Here is a 23,680-nt window from a genome sequence, read left to right on the forward strand (position 1 = left end):
AAAAATCGGAAGACACCTGGGACACCGGGACCCCCGAACAACGGAAAAATTCCGATGATGAGGGTAGTCCCTCTGAGCGAGATGGCACGGGGGCCGTCGGCCCGGGATCCCCCCGGGCGATCGGCTCCGTATCGCTCATAATGCACCCGGCCGACAGCGCCTCAGGCCCCGTGGGCTGAGCGAGCATTGAACGGGCCGGTAGCCCGCGCAATAGCCCATCCCGACAACCAGTGGTGTTCGGCACTGTGTCGGGAGGACACGGGTGACTAGCGCCCACCGAAGTGTGACGGCTAGCCCCCTCGGGCTGCCCCGTGATCGGGGGAGGGCCAGGTGCCACAGCGGCGCTCGTTGCCGAGCCACGCTTGCCCTGACGGCCCTTCTTAGGCTTTGCTCCGGCACAGGAGATATGTTTTGGAGGAACCTTGCCGGAGTGTGCCCTTAGTTTGGGTGTTTCGCCTGAGTTGACCGGAGAAGGTGACCGAGGCCCCCTTAACTGATCGGCGGAACTGCCAACTCCCCCAGCCGACTGTGGCTGAGGGTGTCGGACGAGAGACTGCTGCCGCGGTAACGACGTAGCGTTAACGGCAGAGTCCCCCGAGGACTCGGTCCGTCCCGTGGGAGAGGAATTCCCCCCGGTTAGTGACAGATCGGCCCTCCCCAAACGCTTCATAATTATGAAATAAACGAAACCAAGAAGATGATGAAAACTCTACAAACTAATGAATACTAAATCTTTTATTAAATACTTCTCTTAAACGCAAAAAAGGGTAGTAAATGACGAGGCAAACAGCGAGCTATTTCACGCACGTCCTACCCGACCTGCCGCTAAGAGAAAAGAGGACGCTCACGAGGCACGCATGCCGCGGGGTGTTATGGGTAGGGCGCCGGAGGGCGCTATTGTATATAACTCTTAGCGAAAATACCTGCCGGTAGGGGGAATATGCATAAGTAGTGTTGCTCTACAGGTAAGTAGAGTGAAGTAGACACAGAGATTTCAAGGCTCTGATATTCTTTTAAATGTTTAAACTGTTCCACAACTTTTTCAACCCCACACTTCCTCAACATTGAAAGATCACCTCTTGTACCTTTTGCCTCCTTTCAATTATCAATGGCAATCTGTGCCCATACAAATGCCTATTGAAAAAAACAAACTTAATGTAATGAGACGATTGTTAGTATATTAAAAATAATGGAAGGAACAAAGGTAAATGTATTTACAAAAATTATATAAAAATTGCAACTCAAAAAATGTCTGCATAAATTATTAGCATTTTGCATATTTCCATATATTATACAACTATGACAACGATGATTAATACAAAATTATTTTTAACATATATCATTCAAGTGAGGAATTCATTTGAGCATGGGTGGAGGAAAAAAACCAAATCAACAAATGTGCATGAACAGTGGACAACGCGAACAAGAAGTGCATGGCGCCTAGTGACCCCTTTCAATAGTTCCAATGGGAGGGACGTGCTGCATGCGCGTACTGACTCGTACGCACATGGGGCAAAGTACACACTATTTCGTTTTGAATTTGCATGAATTGGTGATAACTTGGCACGAGCGTCAGGTGCTCCTGTAATGTGCTCAAGATTCCCTCCAAGGTCAAGGTCCCCCAACTCTCCTTTTGTAACCGTTGAGGGGGTACTTGCGCACAGAGTCTATAAGAGCCCTGTATATCTCAATTCACCGCTTAACGATGCTGTACAGCACAAACCAATTAAATTTTAAAGTATGAAAGAAAAAATTGGTTTATATTATACCTTTAAAATCTTGGCAAGGAATGTTTATTTACAGCTTGTCCAGATGTTGAAAATTAGACACGTTTTATAGGCTAAATCATTTTTTTTTTCAAAGAAGGTTTTTGTGGTTAAACATTTTCTTCTGCCTCCTAGATAAACCGCAACGAGAAACTAAGTACAAAACACAGGTGACATATTTCACAATCATGTGTTCACTCTCTACTCATATCTATGAGACGTTGTGACAACATTTTCTACAGTTAACTGGGTGGGACTCGAACCAACGACCCCCCGATTACTAGTCCAGGTATCTTGTGATTCACTATTTAAATGTACAACTTCAGTATGATGTACATATACTGATCACATAAAGGTATAACATGTATAAGGCTGCATCCGAATCAGCTGTCTACAGCTAGGTCTAGGTCTGCACCTATTGAAAATACGCCGGGACGCGCTGACAATAGACGCAGCCGTAGCTCTAGCTCTGGAAACCTGTTTCGGACACGGCCTAACATTGCATTAAGGCTTGCTCATAATTAATGTGAATGTCAGGAACATTGGACGTCACACAAATTTGCAGTAAAATTTGCAAGAATTGGAATGTTTTCAACAAGTGCGAATTTGCAGCATACGTGCACTTGCCATGACATCACAAATTCCCATTCAGTTTTGCACCGACTATGAACAAGCCTTAAGGAATGTCTTGGAACACGTTTCACATTTACGACTGAGCGAAATCATTCCTTATCAGCGTCTACTTATCCTCCGGTTTCATCCGTGCGAAGTCCAGCGAAGCGTATTCCGTTGATTCCTCTGTCTGGATGGGTGGTTGATCTACAGGATGTTATAAGATTTGAGGCTTTGCATGGTGGGGTAGAAGATATTAGTTCTGAGAAGAACTTTTCCTGCTTATTATCAACTTGCTAAGTAGTTTTTGTTCTGTTTAGAATAGTCCTGCTGTAAGTTCTAAAAGAACTTGTCTTTGGTCTCAATGTTTCGACTAGCCTGCTCTAGTCATCGTCAGGATGTTGCTTCATATGACCCACCTCAGCATAGATCAAGCCGTCCTCGGTCACCTGGGAAAATAGATTACAAGAAAGGATTATCATTATATTAGTTATCACCCAAGTGCGAGTGGAAAAATGTATTGCGTCCGTGTCCCATATTCCACTAGGCCAAAGGCTTAGGGACAAATGGAACACAGACACACCACATTTCCGTGAGTTTGTTACTGCATTCAATAGGGGACGTTGAACAATAGAGGACAATAGGGTCCCCAATTCCCGAAGGTCCCCAATTTGGCAATGTGTAGAAAACATATGGGAGGTCTTCCTAAAAAGTTAAAAACACAACCAAAAGGGGGACAATAGAGGGACCCAATTGCAGGCAAATACACACTTGTGTGGGTGCAAATGGGTAAAGCAATTTTCTTCAAGTAAATTTGATGCAGAGTTACGATGGAACAAGCACGCTGTGCACACACTTGTCAGCAGTTATCGTTCACGTGCATGCCGCAGGAATAGCATACGCATCTTACAATAGCAGGATATGTGGAGTGTGACATGGATCGTGGTATTAAGTATAGGACCGTGGTCTTAGGCTTATCACACTGTTGTTGCCATAGATCGACAAATCAAAACTGCCCTGCCTGTTACTCCCAGTCCCGCCCAAAACTGCCCAGCACTTATCAGACATCGATTTGTCAGGGAATATTATACTGTATGTAACACAATGCAATACAAGTGCTGGTCAATTTTATCTACATATATACTAGTGTGAAGTAAAGTCTGTCAGGAGCAAAATATATGGCCCATCAGGCAGGAGTTTATCTCCGGACGAAACGACAGAGAACTGTTCCCCCTGGATGGGATGCCAGTCCATCGCAGGTTACTCCCCAGCTAATGCACGTACCATTTATGCTCCTGGGTGGAGAGAGGCAAGTGGGGTAAAGTTGACACATCCGGGTTATAGTTCCGTCAAGCATGTCAAGTGTTTTGTTTTGGACTGTTATGCGTGGACTTTAGCCAAAATCACTTGAAATTCATTACGTGCTTATAAATTACAAACAAAATGACAGAATTTCCTTATTTTTTTTCTGGTTCATGCACCTTGCCATGAGGAAGTAAGTTGCAAAACTAAATCTTTGGGTTGACAACCTTAATGACTAAAGCATGAATCATGTTTTCATGTAGTATTTAGACTGCCATTTGGTATAATGTTTGAAGATATGAAGATCTGATACCCATGCATCAGTATTATTGTTGGCGAGTTCTTCAGCAAAAAACAATTAAACCCTGAAAACGCGGCGTGAGAAGACGACCTTTAACACAATAAAACCCTGAAAACATGGCGTGAGAAGACGACCTTTAAAACAATATAACCCTGAAAATGCAGCGTGAGAAGACGACCTTTAACACAATAAAACCCTGAAAACACGGCGTGAGAAGACGACCTTTAAAACAATAAAACCCTGAAAATGCAGCGTGAGATGACGACCTTTAAAACAATAAAACCCTGAAAACGCGGCGTGAGATGACGACCTTTAACACAATAAAACCCTGAAAACGCGGCGTGAGAAGGGTTTTATTGTGCATCAAATTTACTTGAAGAAAATTGTCCTCTATTGTTCAACGTCCCCTATTGAATACAGTAACAAACTCACGGAAATGTGGTGTGTCTGTGTTCCATTTGTCCCTAAGCCTTTGGCCTCGTGGAATATGGGACACGGACGCAATACATTTTTCCACTTGCACTTGGGTGATAACTAATATAATGATAATCCTTGCATGTATATGCTGCAAATTCGCACTTGTTGAAAACATTCCAATTCTTGCAAATTTTACTGCAAATTTGTGTGACGTCCAATGTTCCTGACATTCACATTAATTATGAGCAAGCCTTAATGCAATGTTAGGCCGTGTCCGAAACAGGTTTCCAGAGCTAGAGCTACGGCTGCGTCTATTGTCAGCGCGTCCCGGCGTATTTTCAATAGGTGCAGACCTAGACCTAGCTGTAGACAGCTGATTCGGATGCAGCCTTATACATGTTATACCTTTATGTGATCAGTATATGTACATCATACTAAAGTTGTACATTTAATAGTGAATCACAAGATACCTGTACTAGTAATCAGGGGGTCGTTGGTTCGAGTTCCACCCAGTTAACCGTAGAAAATGTTGTCACAAAGTCTCATAGATATGAGTAGAGAGTGAACACATGATTGTGAAACATGTCACCTATGTTTTGTACTAATAGTTTATCGTTACGGTTTATCTCATGATAAACCAAATCTTTCCTTGAACCAAATGATCACATTCTAGAAGGATGAAGAAAATGTTTAACCACAAAAACCTTCTTTGAAAAAAAAAATGATTTAGCCTATAAAACGTGTCTAATTTTCAACATCTGGACAAGCTGTAAATAAACATTCATAAATACCTAAGACAGTTTACGCATTCCTATTGGTCGAGAGCCCGTCACGTGGCCGGTCTTAAACGGATGATAAAGACATGGCTAGCTGGTCTTAAACACTTTTCCAGTGTCACAATAAAATGTGGACTCCTAAAAATCCAGTGCCTCTTATCGTTTCATTGGTTGAACGTTCACAATCCTCACGTAGGCATGCGCAACACTACCAGGGAGTCAGAATTTTATAGTTCTAAATTCAAAACGCAACGCGCCAGGTGCGTTCTGCGCGACATCGCGCAGAACATGATACGCGCGCGTCAATCTCCATAAAAGGGTTGTTTACATCTTACTCGCCAGCTGAACAATCCATTATTTTGCAAGAGGGATGTTTCAAAAAGCATAAAGTGAATTTGTTGAACAAAATCGGGATGTTTTGAACGAATTATATGATTTTTTCTTACCGAAAAGGTATTTATGAACGGGAGTAAATATGTGCTCCGTCGGTATTTATCACTCTGTTTAAGACCACTTAGAGTCTGGGTGCTGATAATTACCTCCGAAGCACACATTTATTCCCTTATTCCTTGCCAAGATTTTAAAGGTATAATATAAACCATTTTTTTTTCATACTTTAAAATTAAATTGGTTTGGGTAATTATCAGCACCCAGACTCTAAGTGGTCTTAAACAGAGTGATAAAAACCTCCAGAGCATACATTTATTCCCTTATTTTGACACTATCCAATCCATCTGTATATTTCACACGGATTCTACACAACATTTATCTTCTGTAATCAGACAGACTTTGCACTTTATCACTAAGTAAAGTCAGAAATCCGCTTCTAGAATTGTTTCTCTGTTTACTGACATTATTAAAACCGAAGCTCTCTGTAGATATTTGCTAAACAGTGCCATTGACAAGGTTAAATAATGACATATCAAGCATTGAAACTAACGACTGTATTAAGCAAACTGACAAAATGGAGACAAACTCATTGTCAGCGAAAATGGCCTTTGTATTTTTAAGTTTTGGGTAAAAAAAAAGGAGGGAGCCAAAACGGGGATTTTTAAGAAAAAGTCTGATTTTTTTCTGTCTAACAATTGTTGAAAGGGGCAGTTGCTGCAATACTAAGAAAAAAGTACAATTTTAAAAAGGGACGAGATGTCTCTTAGATACTTTAATGTTCTGTAATGTCATTCATGATCAATCAATAAATTTTTTAACACAGAACAAAGAAATATATCAGGGCTCTTGAACCTGTGCCCTGCAGAATACAGTAGCCAGCATTCTTATCATAGGGGCTGGGTGGGGCTACTGGATGCTACAATGGTCGGGGGGGGGGGAGTTTCACCTATTACCAAGCCTTTGTAAAATTAAAAAGTGGGGGGGGGGGCTGGAGGAAGTCATCATCTTTTTATGTGGGCGCTCTTCAAATATAGTATCGGGCAGTAGGTGACTAACAAATTTTCAGGGGGGGGGGCAATATTTTTTATGAGGGAGCGTGCCCCCTCCACTTAATACGCAGTTGATTCCAAAACTGTGCCAACTGAGCTATCCAGCCAATCCTACCAGTATGTTGCTGGTCCCCATTTTCCCCAATACTTTGTCCTGCAACAATTATTTGTTTTCTATTTGTAGTAAAAAGCAAAGAAGACTTACCACTCGTCCACTTGTGTCCTGTTGCCCCCCAACACTTGCATATGTGTCAGCAGAGTCTAAATGATCAAAATGAAAAATGTTCATGAAAGGTAGAGTAAGCCATTAGTAATTTTTGCATTTTAGAACAAATGTGCCCAAAATCTAAAGATGGATGCTTAATAGCTAACCTGATGAAGTTTTGGCTCTGTGAAATGCTGTGTATTTCGAGAAAACGGAACAAACATATACACCATCTCATGACACAATCCCAAATCTGCATTCAGGACATGCTTGCCATTCAGTTGGTTGTCACAGATTCGCCCAATTGCAAACCAACTACAAAAGCAGATTCACAGAAATTTGAAAAAATGTGTCACTTGACACATATTGGGAAATGACCTTCTTTCATTGATTTCTTCAAAATGACAGCATGACAGAAGGAATAATTTCACAAGGAGTTTATTACCATTTACTATCTTTACACCAAGTAAGCATTTTCACAATAATGTGGTCGGCTACTTTTTGGATAGCGGCAGTTTTCGAGGCAATCTTACGGTCTCGTAATCAAACAGAGACAGGACAGTAGCGTCACGTACATCAGTGTTGTAGGACTTGAGTTCAGGACTCGGACTCAAGTCACATTTTTCGTGACTCGGCCCGACTCGAGTCACATTGGAAAATGACTCGGACTTGGACTCGACCATGATGACTCGGACTCGAGCTTAGAGTCACGTATTTTCATCAATATATATATAACGTTACGTATTTGCACGATGAACTTAGCATTCTTTTTTACTCCATAGGCAAAACACAGCACCTCGGAAAATTGTATCTAGGGGCCGTGCACGCACACAGTGCCTGCACGACGAGCACCAGGGCAGAGTATCATACCAAAAAGTGTCTGGTACCAAAAAGTGTCTGCTTACGGCAATGCTAATACTAGGGTGGAACAAGTGACTCCGGACTCAGATTCGTGACTCGAACTTGGGGCTTGTGACTTACGACTCAGACTCGACGTTGGTGACTCGACTACAACACTGAAAAACATTGAGAAAGGCATTCGGACGGTTGCCGAAAGCTGTGATAGAAATTTTCCGTCAGTGCAGGTGTACAAGAATCAACTATATTATGACTGATCCTCAGCAAAAGAACCTTCATGTCATTAATATTTTACTAGATATAATCACAAAAAAAGACAACCCGATATGAATTTACCTGCAGCTGGGGGGCTCTTTGTCTTGTCTTTGTCACTGATCGGCACCTCTTCATATGCTGACTCCTCAGCAGCTGAAATAAAATAAGTCACGCAGAGGAATGTAAATGCTCCTACAATTTCAACTTTCTCTGTTAAGTCATCACTTTCTGTAAATGCCTGAGCATCATCAACTATTATAAAAGAAGACTACACGGACCAGCTTTAACAGGCTTGTACAAGCCCTCTAATTAGGGGTCTAGGTTTTGTAGGGGTCTATGTTGTGGGAGTCCTTAGGATCCAAAGAGACCTTTTGGGTCACAGTGAGGTTCAATCACGACTCATTGACAGTCGGTGAGTCAGTCAGATACAATGAGGACACGAGGCTGAACCACCAAAACTAGATTAAAAGTGTACTTCAATACTCATTGGCTGTTTCGGCACTTGGGCTGAAACAGCCTTTGTTTTCGTTAAGATTTTTTTTTGGCTGTTTCGGCACTTTTGCCGAAACAGCCTTTGTTTTTGTTAAGAATTTTTTTATTATTTTTCTTTTTTTTTCTTTTTCTTTTTCAGTCATTTGCCCATTGCATTTGTACACGTATTTTTTGCCCCGGCACTTTGGGCACTAAAATCAATCCGATTGCCTTTATACTCGGCACAAACTTAGACCAGCATCTGGAGTTGTGTGCCGAACATTGACGTCATGGTGACGTCATCGACTAATTTATTATAGAATTTTGAATATTTAATTTTTCCCATAGACTTTGTACACAGAAATTAATTTTTTTTTTCGATTTTCAAAGGGCATTTTGGACTCTTTGCCAGTAATTCATTTGTTCCAATTTTTGTCCAAGCAAAGACTCTAATTCAAACAACAACAAACAACAAACAAGCCCTTTTCTCATCACTATTCTTTAGATATTTGTCGGTTTATCTTAAACATTTTGCTGACACGGAAAAACGGGTTTACCCCTTCAAGTAAATCACTTGATACGCACGTGGGATTCGTGGGAACTAAAACGTCAAAATCCCAGCTATGTTGTCGTTTGTGCGCAGCTATGTTGTCGTTTGTGCGCTGTGTAGCATATTAATGAAAACATGGCATATTAATGAAAACATGGCTATTACGAAAACTACCGGTATCAAGGCAAATACTGCCAATAACTGGCAGGCGGATCTAGACCCGGGCCAGGAATGGCCCTGGTTAATAACTTGCTTTTTCACTTGAAAGTTATTCCAGCAAGCATGCAGCTCCTGAAATAAACAGACAACTAATGAGTCATTAAGTTCACAGCTTAACGTAAGTTACTTCTTTATTGCTTTGTAATTTGTACAGTCTGACACTGACAGGTAAATAGTAATTGCAAAGCCAAGGCTAAATTTGAGTATAACAAAACTGCTATGCAAACTTGGTAAACTGCTATGCAAATCAAAATTTGCATAGAAGTTTTGATATACAATAAAAATTCCTTAAGGCTTACCCTGAATATTTTACTTTATTTTAGATATAATCACAAAAAAAGACAACCCGATATGAATTTACCTGCAGCTGGGGGGCTCTTTGCCTTGTCTTTGTCACTGATCTGCATCTCTTCATATGCTGACTCCTCAGCAGCTGAAATAAAATAAGTCATGCAGAGGAATGTAAATGCTCCTACAATTTCAACTTTCTTTATTAAGTCATCACTTTCTGTAAATGCCTGAGCATCATCAACTATTATAAAAGAAGACTACACGGACCAGCTTTAACAGGCTTGTACAAGCCCTCTAATAAGGGGGCATAGGTTTTGTAGGGGTCTATGTTGTGGGAGTCCTTAGGATCCAAAGAGACCTTTTGGGTCACAGTGAGGTTCAATCACGACTCATTGACAGTCAGTGAGTCAGTCAGATACAATGAGGACACGAGGCTGAACCACCAAAACTAGATTAAAAGTGTACTTCAATACTCATTGGCTGTTTTGGCACTTTTGCTGAAACAGCCTTTGTTTTCGTTAAGTGGTTTTTGTTTTTTACTTTATTGGCTGTTTCGGCACTTTTGCCGAAACAGCCTTTGTTTTCGTTAAGATTTTTTTTATTATTTTTTTCTTTTTTTTTTCTTTTTCACTTGCTTTCAACGATGTTTGCTCTGGCTTAGTTGTTCTTTACCATAATATTATAGATGAAACTTTATGTGACGTCATCATGACATCATCACGTAACATGTGACGTCATAATTCAAAGCCCTATGAGAATGGAATCACATATTATATGTCACCATTTATTATAAACAGAACTACACATCCTTCGTTGATGGAACACATGTCACATGTCACAAAAAGCTACCGAAACAGCCCTATGTTTGTCCACAAACATATATCTAGTTTTTTTTCTTTTTGAAGGCATTTTGCCCATAGCATTTGTGCACGTTTTTTTGTCCCCGGCACTTTGGACACTAAAATCAATCCGATTGCCTTTATACTTGGCACACACTTGAACCAGCACCTGAAGTTGTGTGCCGAACATTGACGTCATCGTGACGTCACCATGAGTCACGTGACATGACATTATATGCAATTTTTCTGTTGTGACCATTTTCTAGCAGAATTCGGCTAGATCTGACAGATTGGGCTATATCTCCAGAATTACAGGTCCGATTGGGTTGAAAGTTGGTATGTACCTTGACCGGGATGTCTTATAGATGAAAAAACACTTGACGTCATGATGACGTCATCACGTGACATATGACATCATATAATATAAACATATTTTGAAGGCCTATATCTCCTGAACTACAGGTCCGATGGGGTTGAAAGTTGGCATGTGCCTAGACTGAGATATGTTATAGTTGAAAATTGAAGTGACGTCACGATGACGTCATCATGGGTCACATGACGTCACGTTAAAGATTAATAGATCTTTGAAAATCAATATAAAATCAACTGTGAGAGACCTGAACTTAACGTTTGCGGGAATCGATAGAATAATCCAGGGTCTTCATTGTATATATTATGTGCAAATCATGTGACCTTTCCTTCTGGTTGAAACCGGAAGTGTCTTGTAATTTGAAATTGAGGAAAGATGTGAACTTGCTTTCAACGATATATGCTATGGCTAAGTTGTTCTTTACAAACAAAAACATAGTTATAGATGAAAATTGATGTGACGTCATCATGAGGTCATCACATCACATGTAACATCAAAATTCAAAGCCCTATGAGAATGTAATCATATATTACACTTACCAGTTATTATCAACAGAACTACACATCCTTCCTGGATGGAACTTATACTTGAAACTTTACATGTCACATGTCACAAAAAAATACCGAAACAGCCCTGTGTTTGTCCACAAACATAAGTCTAGTTAGTTCATTATTGTCGTGGCCTTATTGTTCAGGTTAACTCCAGTAGCAATTGCGCAACTCTGCTTGCACCACAATCTATTGCGTTAGCTGCGCAACATTTCACGTTGTGCAACATTGTACTTATGACACATTTCAAGAAAGTCTCACAGTGCATAAGTCTGCTACTTGCGCAATATATTATGGCGTAACTTGTGCAATCAACTTACATGTAGGTGGCGTAAGTTGTGGCGTACAACTGAACATGACCTATTTTACCAGCAAATCGTAAGCGTCGTGGAGCCTGTTATTGCACAACTTATCAAGATTGATACAAGACACTCACAGCTTCTTGTTTGAGGTTACTGAATTTCTATTTTACTAGTGACAAAATTTTTGAGTTGCTGCACCATTCCAAAGAAAGTCCGAAAAAATAATTTTCAGAATGGCGGGCTGGGGTGATTCAACCACTGTGTGTCTTGTCTATGGTTATTCTGTTATCTGTCCGTTTTGTGTGTGTTTCCCACTGTTTGTGTAAGTCTTTTCTAAGTGTGTTTATCGTGGCCGTCTCACTGTTGCTTTACTGTGTCTGTCCGTCTTTACCTGCCTGTTTTAGACAACTTATTTCAATTGTTCACCTAGTTATTTTAAAGGTTTTTCTTGTATAAGTTTTAGTTTGTTCTTAAATTTTAACTGGTTCATTTTTATTGATGTGAAGCGCCTTGAGCGTCAATTTTGACGGATTTGGCACTATACAAGAATTTGATATTTTATGTTTAGATTATTTAAAACAATGGGCCGCTATATGCCAAATTTGGTAAGTTGAATGCACAGCTGCACAACATCTTTGCTCTGCAAGTCTTACGCATGGCACAAACTACGCACTTTTTCCTGAAATCGGCTGCTGGTCTAAATTACACACACAATGCTTAGCTTCAGTTGGAATTAGTTAAAAAGACTGAACTGGTCCTCTAGACTGGTCCTCTGGGCTAGCAAAAACCAATTCTTGGAAAACATGTTTAAAGCCGGTCTTAAAATTCATAAATTGTCATCTGTACCTCTGGATGATGGAGGAACATATTTCTTGGGTTTCTTCATTGCTGTGTAGTCATCTGATGTTAAAACAAACAAATGGAATATCAATAATATTAGAATCGTAGGTGGGCTTGGTTGGTGGCCTCAGGCTACGTCATAAGATGGAATTTGCATCACTATCGAATTCTGCCCTTTAAAAAAGTAAGTATTTCAGTAAAAACCGTACACTCAGTATTGTTCCGATCACTTAAGTGATTAACGTGGGTGATAACTCACAATTACTGGGGACAACACTGAGTAAACGGTGTATATCAAATGTCGGTGGACGGCAAAACCCAATATTGAATTCTCGTCCTCTTTACTAGGCCATGTTTGGAACTACACATGCGCCTATGCAAGGGCGTTGATAGAAATGAAATAATAACAGATTAGTCTGACTGGATGATGAAATTGACTGCAATGGGATGTGAACCTGCGACCCCCAGAATACCATAACAGACACAGTGGAGTTTTTCTGATCCTACACTGCTAGTATGGACTCCACGCACAAGTACCCCCCTGAACGGTAAGAAAGGGAGAGTTTGGGGAGACCACTGGTTTACAACTTCTTAGGTGTTACTTTTAGCACCTGAAGCTTATTGGTGGTTCATTAAGGGGTTGGGGGCGGGACAGGCCCGTCGCCAAGTGGGGGCCATGGGGGCCGGCATATGGAAACGTTTTCCCGGATTTGTCTCATAATAGAAGTTGCCCACATGACCGCTGTGTGACCTCCACGGGAGCTATGTGTGCACAGGGTCACGCGCCGCTGACCTCCACTGCAGGGTACTTCCATTGTGGGAATGGGTAAATAAACAGTGGCACAATATGAGGGGACTGGCATAGTCAATGTAAATACAACAACTTGTAGGGAAATAATTCTACTTTGCACGACGAGAAAATCCGTGTGTTGGGAATGGATGGACTCTCGATGCCATTGGCATGATTGTATCACATCTTCGTCACTTACGCCCAACGATATTCACGACAAATCTCGGTTAAATCTCTCAGTTTTAAGCAGGTTTTCTACTAAACAATACATAGAAAAAATAGACACTTACCTCATTTCTGATAATGTTTGTAATGACATTTACTGAAACAGAAGACAGGATATTCTTGAAATCAACGCGAGATCACTGACGTCCGGCGAAGGCTAAATTAAATTTGGCGCGGCCTGTCGGAATAATACTTAACCCCTACAACTTTAATGGTACGATCTAGTCAAGACGACAGAAAAAAGGTTTTAATTTCAAAACAATACTTTAAATTAAACGTAAAACTTGACTGATAGATTGCAAAAATAGTCCTACATATTACTAATAAATAAAATCTATACCAAACGTCGTAGAATTGTAACATTTGATGATGAAAGACGATGAGTAATAATTGATGACGTCACAAATGCGGTTTTGCGTGCTTGTGTCATCCGGGACCTGTAGATGAAAGGTCATTTCAGACACTAGATGTGAATAGTCAATCCTCTCCAAAGCTTCGTTCCGACAAAATTATTCAACCAATCAAATCCCCCCCCACAGAAGTGTGGTTGGGGTAAACGAACGAATACTTACCTGTAGAGCAACACTACTTATGCATATTCCCCCTACCGGCAGGTGTTATATACAATAGCGCCCTCCGGCGCCCTACCCATAACACCCCGCGGCATGCGTGCCTCGTGAGCGTCCTCTTTTCTCGAGCGCTAAGTCGGAATACAACAAAGTACCCAAGGCATCGAGAAGAGTGGGGTAGGAGGGAGGTAAGTATTCGTTCGTAGATCCCAACCACACTTCTGTGGGGGGGGGGGGGGGAGTCTACTTCACTCTACTTACCTGTAGAGCAACACTACTTATGCATAGACTAGCCCCGTCAAGGAGGTAGGCCATGCGAGATGCTATTGCTTACTCACAGGAGCATGAAACATGGAATGTAACCCCAGATGGCTCCCACTGTTCCATCCAAAGGCGGACAGGGGAAAAAACCAAGAACTGTACATGTAAAGGATATTAATTACCCTCACATGTTAATCGAGACGTCAGCCCTCGTTAGGGGGAACGTCTCATAATGTAAAGTATTATATAATAATAAATATAATATATAATACAGTTGAATCCTGCAAAGAAGAGTACTGTTAGTACACGACACTTCTTAAAGCAAGTTCTAAAACACTTCAAACCAAGCCCATGCACAAGGTAAACTGTAAACAAAGAAGGTAACTTGTCCAAGACCAATGACCTTATTACAAGAGTGTTTAGCTATACATTTATATTCAATACATTGTAATGTATAATGTAAATAGCCAGGATGAGGAGACTCACCTATTCTAGGGAAGTCCCGGGTAGGAGAGGATCCTGTCGACCTGATGATGCTCGGCTCGCCGCCTTCAGCACCACTCTCCCGGCTCTGCCTTCCGTCTGGAGGACATCCTTCAAATAGCACTCTGTAAAGGTTTTGGGGGTTTTCCAACACGCTGCCTGTGTGATATCTTTAATAGAAACACCCTTAAAAAAGGCCCAGGAAGTAGAAGTTGCCCTGACCTCATGTGCATGGACTGACCCAACGGAATCTGTTGTTGGTGAGTCTATCGCTGATTTGATGGCCGTAACCAACCAGCGGGAAATTGTATCACGCGAGGCCGGTCGGTATGGTGGAGTCGTTGTTATAAACAGCTGTGATGGTCGCTTCGGAGCGTTTTAGTTCTATTAACGTACCACTTCAGGGCCCTGACCGGACACCAAAGTCTGTCACCAGAGACAGACGAAAAGGATTTGATGTCCGGCACAAAAATGTCAGGAGGTGAAAATGATTCTGACTGATTTTTGGTCAGAAAACCTGTTTTAGGAACCAGGCGAACACCCCCTGGTTCCCACCGGATATGACCTGTCTCCACCGTAAGCGAATGCAGCTCGCTACGTCGTCTAGACGTAGCCACTGCTAATAGAAATGACACTTTAACCGACAGCTGCAACAAGGTTGAGCTGCCCATTGGTTCAAACGGGGGTCTCGATAAGGTTGATAAGACGGCAAAGAGATCCCACGATGGTAATAGCCTACGTGTCGGGGGGGCGTGACACAAACATCCCCTTGATAAGTTGGCTAAGATTCTGATTATCTGACACCGAGGAACCGTCAGAGAAACCTCCATGAATAGCCGCTATAGCCGAACGATAATTCTTAACTGTGGCTGTAGCAAGATCACTGTTAAAGAGGCCTACTAGGAAGTCTGCAATCTCTCCTATAGAAGTATCGGAGGGACGCAGAGACCTGGCTCTACACCATTTGTAAAAATGGTGTAATCTACTGCTATAAATTTTCCTGGTAGACTCCCGCCGGCTGCAGGCTGCAATGGCCGCAGCTCGTTCAGAAAGGCCCGCCGTGCGGAAGGATTGCTTGATAATACCCAGCACGTCAGGTGGAGATCCTCCGGGGCCGGGTGAAGAAAACCCGAGCTGGGCTGGAACAGTATGTCTGCCCTCTTCGGAAGAATCACCGGGCGGTGAACCAAGAGCTTGATGAGTCTCGGGAACCAAGGCTGGCGTGGCCAAAAGGGAGCTATGAGGAGGATCTTGCACTCCTCCTGTTCCACTTTGGTCAGTACTCGCGGTATGAGGGAGAACGGGGGAAAGGCGTACGCAAGTAGTCTGTCCCACCGTATTGCCAGTGCGTCTGTCTGCCATGCGCAAGGGTCGTTGTGTCTTGCGCAGTATACCGGTAACTGGTGGTTGTTTCGAGAGGCAAACAGGTCGACATGAGGCCGATCGATCAACAGAAAAAGTGATTGGACAACCTGCGGACGCAGTGTCCATTCCGTCGGAACGACCCACCCCCTGGAGAGAGCGTCGGCTGTGACGTTCTCCTCGCCTGGGAGATGAGTTGCCACGAGTGTTACTCCGTGGTCCATACACCAGTGGAAGAGATTCCACGTGAGCGTGCATAGTTGGGCGGATCGCGTGCCTCCCTGTCTATTGATGTAGGCCACTACTGTGGCATTGTCGCAACGAATGTTGACTACCTGGTTCGTCACTGATGCTTGAAAACGTTGGAGAGCATTGATGACTGCCAACATCTCCAGCACGTTTATGTGTCTTGAGCAATCTTTGGGCCCCCACCGACCCGCTACTTGGCGCGGGTGGAGGGTGGCCCCCCAACTAAAAAGTGACGCATCTGTCGTGATGGTCACTGACGGCTTGGGATTGTGGAATGCGCGCCCCTCCATGAGATTGGTATTGTCGAGCCACCAACGGAGGTGCGGTATCAGCCAAGGTGTGGTCGGCACCAGATGACGTATGTGGTGACGACTGGGCCGATAGAAGGACAGCAGATGTAACTGGATGGGACGCATCCTTAGTCTGCAAAAGTTCACCACATCTACCATACTGGCCATGAGACCGAGCAACCTTAGCCAGGCTTGTGCTGGGGCCATGATCGCCGGGAGAAACAGAGACACACACTGTTGGAGATTTACAACTCATTCCTCCGTAGGCCGAACCAATCCCTTCTGGAGATCGAGAGACGCTCCCAGAAAGATTGGGAATTGGGATGGATGTGGATGGGATTTTTCGGCGTTGATAATAAACCCGAGATCCGCCGCTAGACGCCAAGTCAGATTGAGTGCCGCCGACGCGGCCGTCTGAGATTGAGCAAGAATGATCCAATCGTCCAGATACATGAAGATCATCACACCTTGTTTTCTTAATGCGGCCCTGATTGTCTTCACCACACGCGTGAAGACTCGGGGTGAGGTGGCTAGACCAAACGGAAGAACCATGAACTCGTACTGGACGTTCTCGTACTGAAAACGAAGAAACTTCCAGTGGTCTGGTCTGACAGGAATGTGTAGATACGCATCTTTCAGATCTAGACTGGCTCCCCATGCAGGTGTACGAATCGATTGGAGTATGATGTTGAGCGTATCCATGCGAAAACGTCTTGGCCGAATAAATTTGTTGAGGGGTTTTAGATTTAAAATCGGGCGCCACATGCCGGCCTCCTTCTTGGGTACCAGAAAGAAGGTCGACATGAAGCCCGACCGCGTCTCCCCCGGAGGGAGCGGGCGAATTGCCCGTTTCCCGAGGAGGGAACTGATCTCCCCTTCGAGGGAGAGACGTTTGGTAGGATCGGATGGAACTACCGTCGGTCGAACGACCATGTCCGACGGGGGGGGGGGTGCTCGAGAACTCGAGTGCATAGCCGCACCCGATCGTATCGAGCACCCACCGGTCGGACGTAATTAAACCCCAGGACCCCGCAAAGTCTCGGAGACGGCCTCCCACGGGTCCGACGGCGGAAGGCCGCCACGAGTCTACTAAGTCACTTGCGCCAGCCCCCGGGATAGCGGGGGGCCGGTGCCCGGAAACCACGACCGGATTGGAGCCGTTGTTGTCCAGAGAACGTGCGGGCCTGCGTGGCGCGCGCACCGGAAGAATTGTCCGTGCGGCCACGAAAACCACCGCGACCAGATTTCAGAGGTTTGCGGCGGGGAATGACAAATGTTTTGCCCTTACCACGCTGTTGTTTGGACGCCGGTGCTGGAGGCTTCTTGAAGTTGATTTTCTCCGTAGCCTTCAGACGTTTGGCCTCATCTCGCATCTGATCTTCGAATTTCCCGTCAAATAGATCCGTGCCCGTCAGGGGGAGATCTTCAAGTCTTTTTCGAGCACCCTGCGACGGGACGAACAGTGCATCGAGCACGTTACCCCGGCGGGTGGACGTTGATAGGGCCGACACTCGTGCGAATTGATCAAGCACTGAGCGTAGACCATGGTCAAGGCAATGAAGGGCCGCAGTCAGCATATCCGCTGGAATCGGCGAGTCCTCTTCATAGCCCACGGCTAAATATTCCGTAAGAAGAAGTAAGAAAGACGTTGACCGCGAGCCAAAACGTGAAGCTGTGTCTATCTTCTTCAAAACGTCTTCAAGTTTACAACGGGATTTGTCTGCAAAGGGTTGCTTGGAAGACGAACCACTCTCATCTACCGCAAGTTAATCTTTTGCTGCGTCAGGGAGAGTAGGCGGAGTGAAAAACTTCGCAAAATCTTCAGCTGGGAAACGAAAATAATCTCGTTCCCGTCTGAGAAACGAACGCCATTTATCCGTTGACATGATGTTGTTGATATGTTCCACGCATACTTGATCTAAAGGAAGTATGGGGAATATTTTATCGCTGCTAGATGTGGAGCCCGTCCTTCGCTTGAAAGATTTATGATCGGGCGGAGGGGGCTCATCAGCGGAGGGTAGATGAAGTACTCTTATCATATCCATCTGTACTAAACGGAGCTCCCTTTCAGAGATAGACAGCCGTTGTAATCGGTCTGCTTCCTCGTCGTCATCGGATGACTCAGCCGATTGTGAGGGCCGAGTTGACTCCGGTGAACGAACGTCGTCTGGAGGGGCGAGTTGTACCGAGCCACGCGCTAGCGGCTGGACAACTTCCTCAGAGTCATACTGCATGGATGGATGAATGCTCAATACAGGCGGGGATCCCAGCGTACACGGTAGATCCCGTGGCCTCTGATCCACCCAACTGTGGCTCACGGCCGATGCATGCGAGACACTCGCTGCAGGCCGGGCCTCCGGTGTACGGTCAACCACGTGTGGTATATCCCGTTGTGCCTGGGCCACCCAACCGTGGCCAACGAACGACGGCTGTGAAGCTCTCACCGCAGGCGGGGACGCGGGAGCACGACTAATTGTGTGCGGTATGTCCCTTTGTTCCCGGGCCACCCAAGCGTGACCGGTGACTGAAGACTGCGATGTGGGCCCAACAACCGATGGCTGTGGGCCGTAGTCCATCGCTGCAGGGGGCCCCCCAATGGGGCCCGCCCGGCGGCCTGCAGACATAGCCGATAGCGTATCAGAAATCGACTGGAAAGCCTGCAGGAAATCTGCTCTGGAAACCGCGTCCTCCCCCCGGGAGCGTTTGCCCCGGCGGGACCGGTCAGAGGAGTCGTCCGACTCCGAAGAAGAACGGCGTGATCGACGTGTAGCCTTCTTCTTACTCCTTCTTCTTCTTAGAAGAACGGCCCCGAGGTGTGTCCGAGGAAAAATCGGAGGACACCTGGGACACCGGGACCCCCGAACAATGGAAAAATTCCGATGATGAGGGTAGTCCCTCTGAGCGAGATGGCACGGGGGCCGTCGGCCCGGGGTCCCCCCGGGCGATCGGCTCCATATCGCTCATAATGCACCCGGCCGACAGCGCCTCAGGCCCCGTGGGCTGAGCGAGCACTGAACAGGCCGGTAGCCCGCGCAATAGCCCATCCCGACAACCAGTGGTGTTCGGCACTGTGTCGGGAGGACACGGGTGACTAGCGCCCACCGAAGTGTGACGGCTAGCCCCCTCGGGCTGCCCCATGATCGGGGGAGGGCCAGGTGCCACAGCGGCGCTCGTTGCCGAGCCACGCTTGCCCTGACGGCCCTTCTTAGGCTTTGCTCCGGCACAGGAGATATGTTTTGGAGGAACCTTGCTGGAGTGTGCCTTTAGTTTGGGTGATTCGCCTGAGTTGACCGGAGAAGGTGACCGAGGCCCCCTTAACTGATCGGCGGAACTGCCAACCCCCCAGCCGACTGTGGCTGAGGGTGTCGGACGAGAGACTGCTGCCGCGGTAACGACGTAGCGTTAACGGCAGAGTACCCCGAGGACTCGGTCCGTCCCGTGGGAGAGGAATTCCCCCCGGTTAGTGACAGATCGGCCCTCCCCAAACGCCTCATAATTATGAAATAAATGAAACCAAGAAGATGATGAAAACTCTACAAACTAATGATTACTAAATCTTTTATTAAATACTTCTCTTAAACGCAAAAAAGGGTAGTAAATGACGAGGCAAACAGCGAGCTATTTCACGCACGTCCTACCCGACCTGCCGCTAAGAGAAAAGAGGACGCTCATGAGGCACGCATGCCGCGGGGTGTTATGGGTAGGGCGCCGGAGGGCGCTATTGTATATAACTCTTAGCGAAAATACCTGCCGGTAGGGGGAATGTGCATAAGTAGTGTTGCTCTACAGGTAAGTAGAGTGAAGTAGACACATGTTTTATATCACCAGAAAGCTAATATACTGCATATTCATAAGCCGCTAGGCCCAAAGCAGCCTGATCACAATGAAACGAGTGAGGGCTCACGAAAGTGAGTAATGTGCAAGGAAACTCGCTGTTTTGCTAGCTCTCCCACGCAAAAACGACGACATTATGCAGGTTTACTAGGTTTTTTCCGACGAAACTGAGGAACTTACTGGTATTATTTGTAGGTTTTGGATTTGATGAATAGTTATTCAAGTGACTCCCGAGCGGCAAAATGCTGGAAATAAGCGCACTTTTTATATAAAATCACTTTTTCATGAAAAAAAATGCTCATTTGACCTATGTACGCAGGCCAGATTGAGCGGATGAGACAACGTTTCCATATGGGCCCCCCCTGACGAACAACTCGGCCCGACTCGTGACTCGGCCCGACTCGAGTCACATTGGAAAATGACTCGGACTTGGACTCGACCATGATGACTCGGACTCGAGCTTAGAGTCACGTATTTTCATCCATATATATATAACGTTACGTATTTGCACGATGAACTTAGCATTCTTTTTTACTCCATATGCAAAATACGGCACCTCAGAAAATTGTATCTAGGGGCCGTGCACGCCTCGTAAATCGAGCCCTTTTCTCATCACTATTCTTTAGGTATTTGTCGGTTTATCTTAAACATTTTGCCGACACGGAAAAACGGGTTTACCCCTTCAAGTAAATCACTTGATACGCACGTGGGATTCGTGGGAACTAAAACATCAAAATCCCAGCTGTGTTGTTATTTGTGCGCTGTGTAGCATATTGATGAAAACATGGCTACTACGAAAACTACCAGTATCAAGGCAAATACTGCCAATAATTGGCAGGCGGATCTAGACCCGGGCCAGGAATTGCCCGGGTTAATAACTTGCTTTTTCACTTGAAAGTTATTCCAGCAAGCATGCAGCTCCTGAAATAAACAGACAACTGAGGAGTCATTTAGTTCACAGCTTAACGTAAGTTACTTCTTTATTGCTTCGTAATTTGTACAGTCTGACACTGACAGGTTAATAGTAATTGTAAAGCCGAGGCTAAATTTGAGTATAACAAAACTGCTATGCAAACTTGGTAAACTGCTATGCAAGTTTTGCTATACCGGCAAAAAAAAATCCTTACGGCTTACCCTGAATATTTTACTTTATTTTAGATATAATCACAAAAAAAGACAACCCGATATGAATTTACCTGCAGCTGGGGGGCTCTTTGTCTTGTCTTTGTCACTGATCTGCATCTCTTCATATGCTGACTCCTCAGCAGCTGAAATAAAATAAGTCACGCAGAGGATTGTAAATGCTCCTACAATTTCAACTTTCTTTGTTAAGTCATCACTTTCTGTAAATGCCTGAGCATCATCCAATATTATAAAAGAAGACTACAAGGACCAGCTTTAACAGGCTTGTACAAACCCTCTAATTAGGTCTAGGTTTTGAAGGGGTCTATGTTGTGGGAGTCCTTAGGATCCAAAGCACAGTGGTTTAAAACCATATGTGACCCAGACATCAGTACATTTAAGGATAATAAACGGTCAAAATTCATATAAAACACACGAAGCATGTTCAAAAGCCATCTCTGGGTTTGGAAAACTAGGTTGGAAATTATATAAAACGTAACTCGCCAATTTTGTCAAAAATCCGGAGAAAAATTCTAAAGAGGGCGCTACTTATGCATAGCGCCCTCTTGCGACAATTTCTGCATTAATATTTTTCACACGTCCATACGGCTTATTACCGGCGCGGTATTGACGCATATTTTTTCTCGTTAATTTTTGTTTTACTGGACGAAATAAAGATTATACCAGGTTGCAAATTTACGGTTCTAAGGTAGTGATTTTGTGATATTATTTTACATTATGTGTTGGTTTGTGACCCAAAATACTACTTAAATAGTAATCAATTTTCCCCAAGATATTTCTACCGTCCTTTGAAAACCTTTCATAATAAACTAATAGACAGGAAACTTGCAGAGTACTGGATCTGCTTTTAACCAAAGACGATGAAATACGTCACTTAGATCGTCCTCTTGTGTGGTTTTCCTGGATAGCTGTTCCCTGTACTTCCGAATGTTTTTTTTTTTGTTATTTTCAAGCGCCTCTTCGGAAAGTGTTCCCAGGCCATGGCTTTTGTTCGCTGTGACCAACTCGGCACTATGTGCGAGAAGCTGGTGCACTGAGCACATAAATCTGAAGCTTGCAAACTTCTCTAGGAGCATCCTGCTTGTGTCTTTGCAAAGCGTTTCTAATTTTCGGAGTTGACAAATTCTGTAGATGACACCAGACGGAGAATTATCGACATATTCGACACGATCTGTGAAAGTTTTGCTCTGTCTTGACCTCTTTCCGGTACACATTCCATCAGGACAAAAAGGAATGGACGGCCGTCGATGTCAACAAAAATATTCTAAGAAATATTAAGATATCTGTTTTCAATTAATCCTGAAGAAGTCTGGTTTAAATCACAATGACAGCTCCGGTCTGGAGTCGGTTGCAGAGTCCTTGAATATCGGGTTTCCCTGGGTCGGGAAAACACGTCTGGTTGGCTGAGATGGTCTTTACTTTTCCCCTGTGTTTTCCTTTGCCCGAAAAATAAATTGCAACCCGTGTCGATTGTCCAAGAAAAAAAATTCGAAAACCACGTTTCTCTGTCATTGTTTTTGCGAAATTTTCTTAAATAACCTACCCTACAATCCATGCAATCGATAGTAAATATGCGTACTTTATTGTAAATGCACGAAATACTTCGCTTTCGTCGCAAAAGTCTCCTCTCTGTATGCAAACATGACGCGATGCGGACGTACAAACTAACTGGGAAGTATTGCTCGATTTTGCTGACCATGCATATCAACAGAGGGCGCTATTTCGCGCACGAGGCGATATTTCTTTCGAATTTCTGTCGAAAACACCGTTCCGAAATTCGTCTTGTACGGCCAAAAGGAACATTTCCGATAATTTTCCGCGATTTAATATTGACAAGGAATGTTTAGTCATTCAAAATATTACCAATTTATGACATTTTACGGTGGGTACTAGAAGGTACTCTTCAAAATGTGCGATGGTATGTACCTAGACCGGGATGTCTTATAGATGAAAAATCACTTGACGTCATGATGACATCATCACGTGACATATGACATCATATAATATGAACATATTTTGAAGGCCTATATCTCCTGAACTACAGGTCCGATGGGGTTGAAAGTTGGCATGTGCCTAGACTGAGATATGTTATAGTTGAAAATTGAAGTGACGT

General features: G+C 44.2%; 1 protein-coding gene across 13 annotated transcripts in view; it reads right to left on the reverse strand.

Moving 5' to 3' along the window:
* Positions 1-1,397: 1,397 nt before the first annotated feature.
* Positions 1,398-23,680, reverse strand: part of LOC119735735 — a 114,803-nt gene continuing 92,520 nt past the window's right edge. For 9 of the 13 annotated variants that reach the window (XM_038209643.1, XM_038209647.1, XM_038209651.1 and 6 more), the window contains 7 exons: positions 21,621-21,692; positions 12,368-12,421; positions 9,533-9,604; positions 8,013-8,084; positions 6,819-6,874; positions 2,779-2,827; positions 1,398-2,594 (listed from right to left, as the gene is read on the reverse strand). In XM_038209643.1, coding sequence (XP_038065571.1) covers positions 2,506-2,594; positions 2,779-2,827; positions 6,819-6,874; positions 8,013-8,084; positions 9,533-9,604; positions 12,368-12,421; positions 21,621-21,692 — 464 coding nt within the window. In that variant the 3' untranslated portion in view covers positions 1,398-2,505. The remainder of the gene's footprint in view (positions 2,595-2,778; positions 2,828-6,818; positions 6,875-8,012; positions 8,085-9,532; positions 9,605-12,367; positions 12,422-21,620; positions 21,693-23,680) is intronic. The other 4 variants (XM_038209646.1, XM_038209648.1, XM_038209644.1 and 1 more) reach the window with 4 other exon arrangements.

The sequence above is a fragment of the Patiria miniata genome, unplaced genomic scaffold, assembly GCF_015706575.1.
Source record: "Patiria miniata isolate m_02_andy unplaced genomic scaffold, ASM1570657v1 HiC_scaffold_29, whole genome shotgun sequence".
Classification (NCBI taxonomy): Eukaryota; Metazoa; Echinodermata; class Asteroidea; order Valvatida; family Asterinidae; genus Patiria; species Patiria miniata.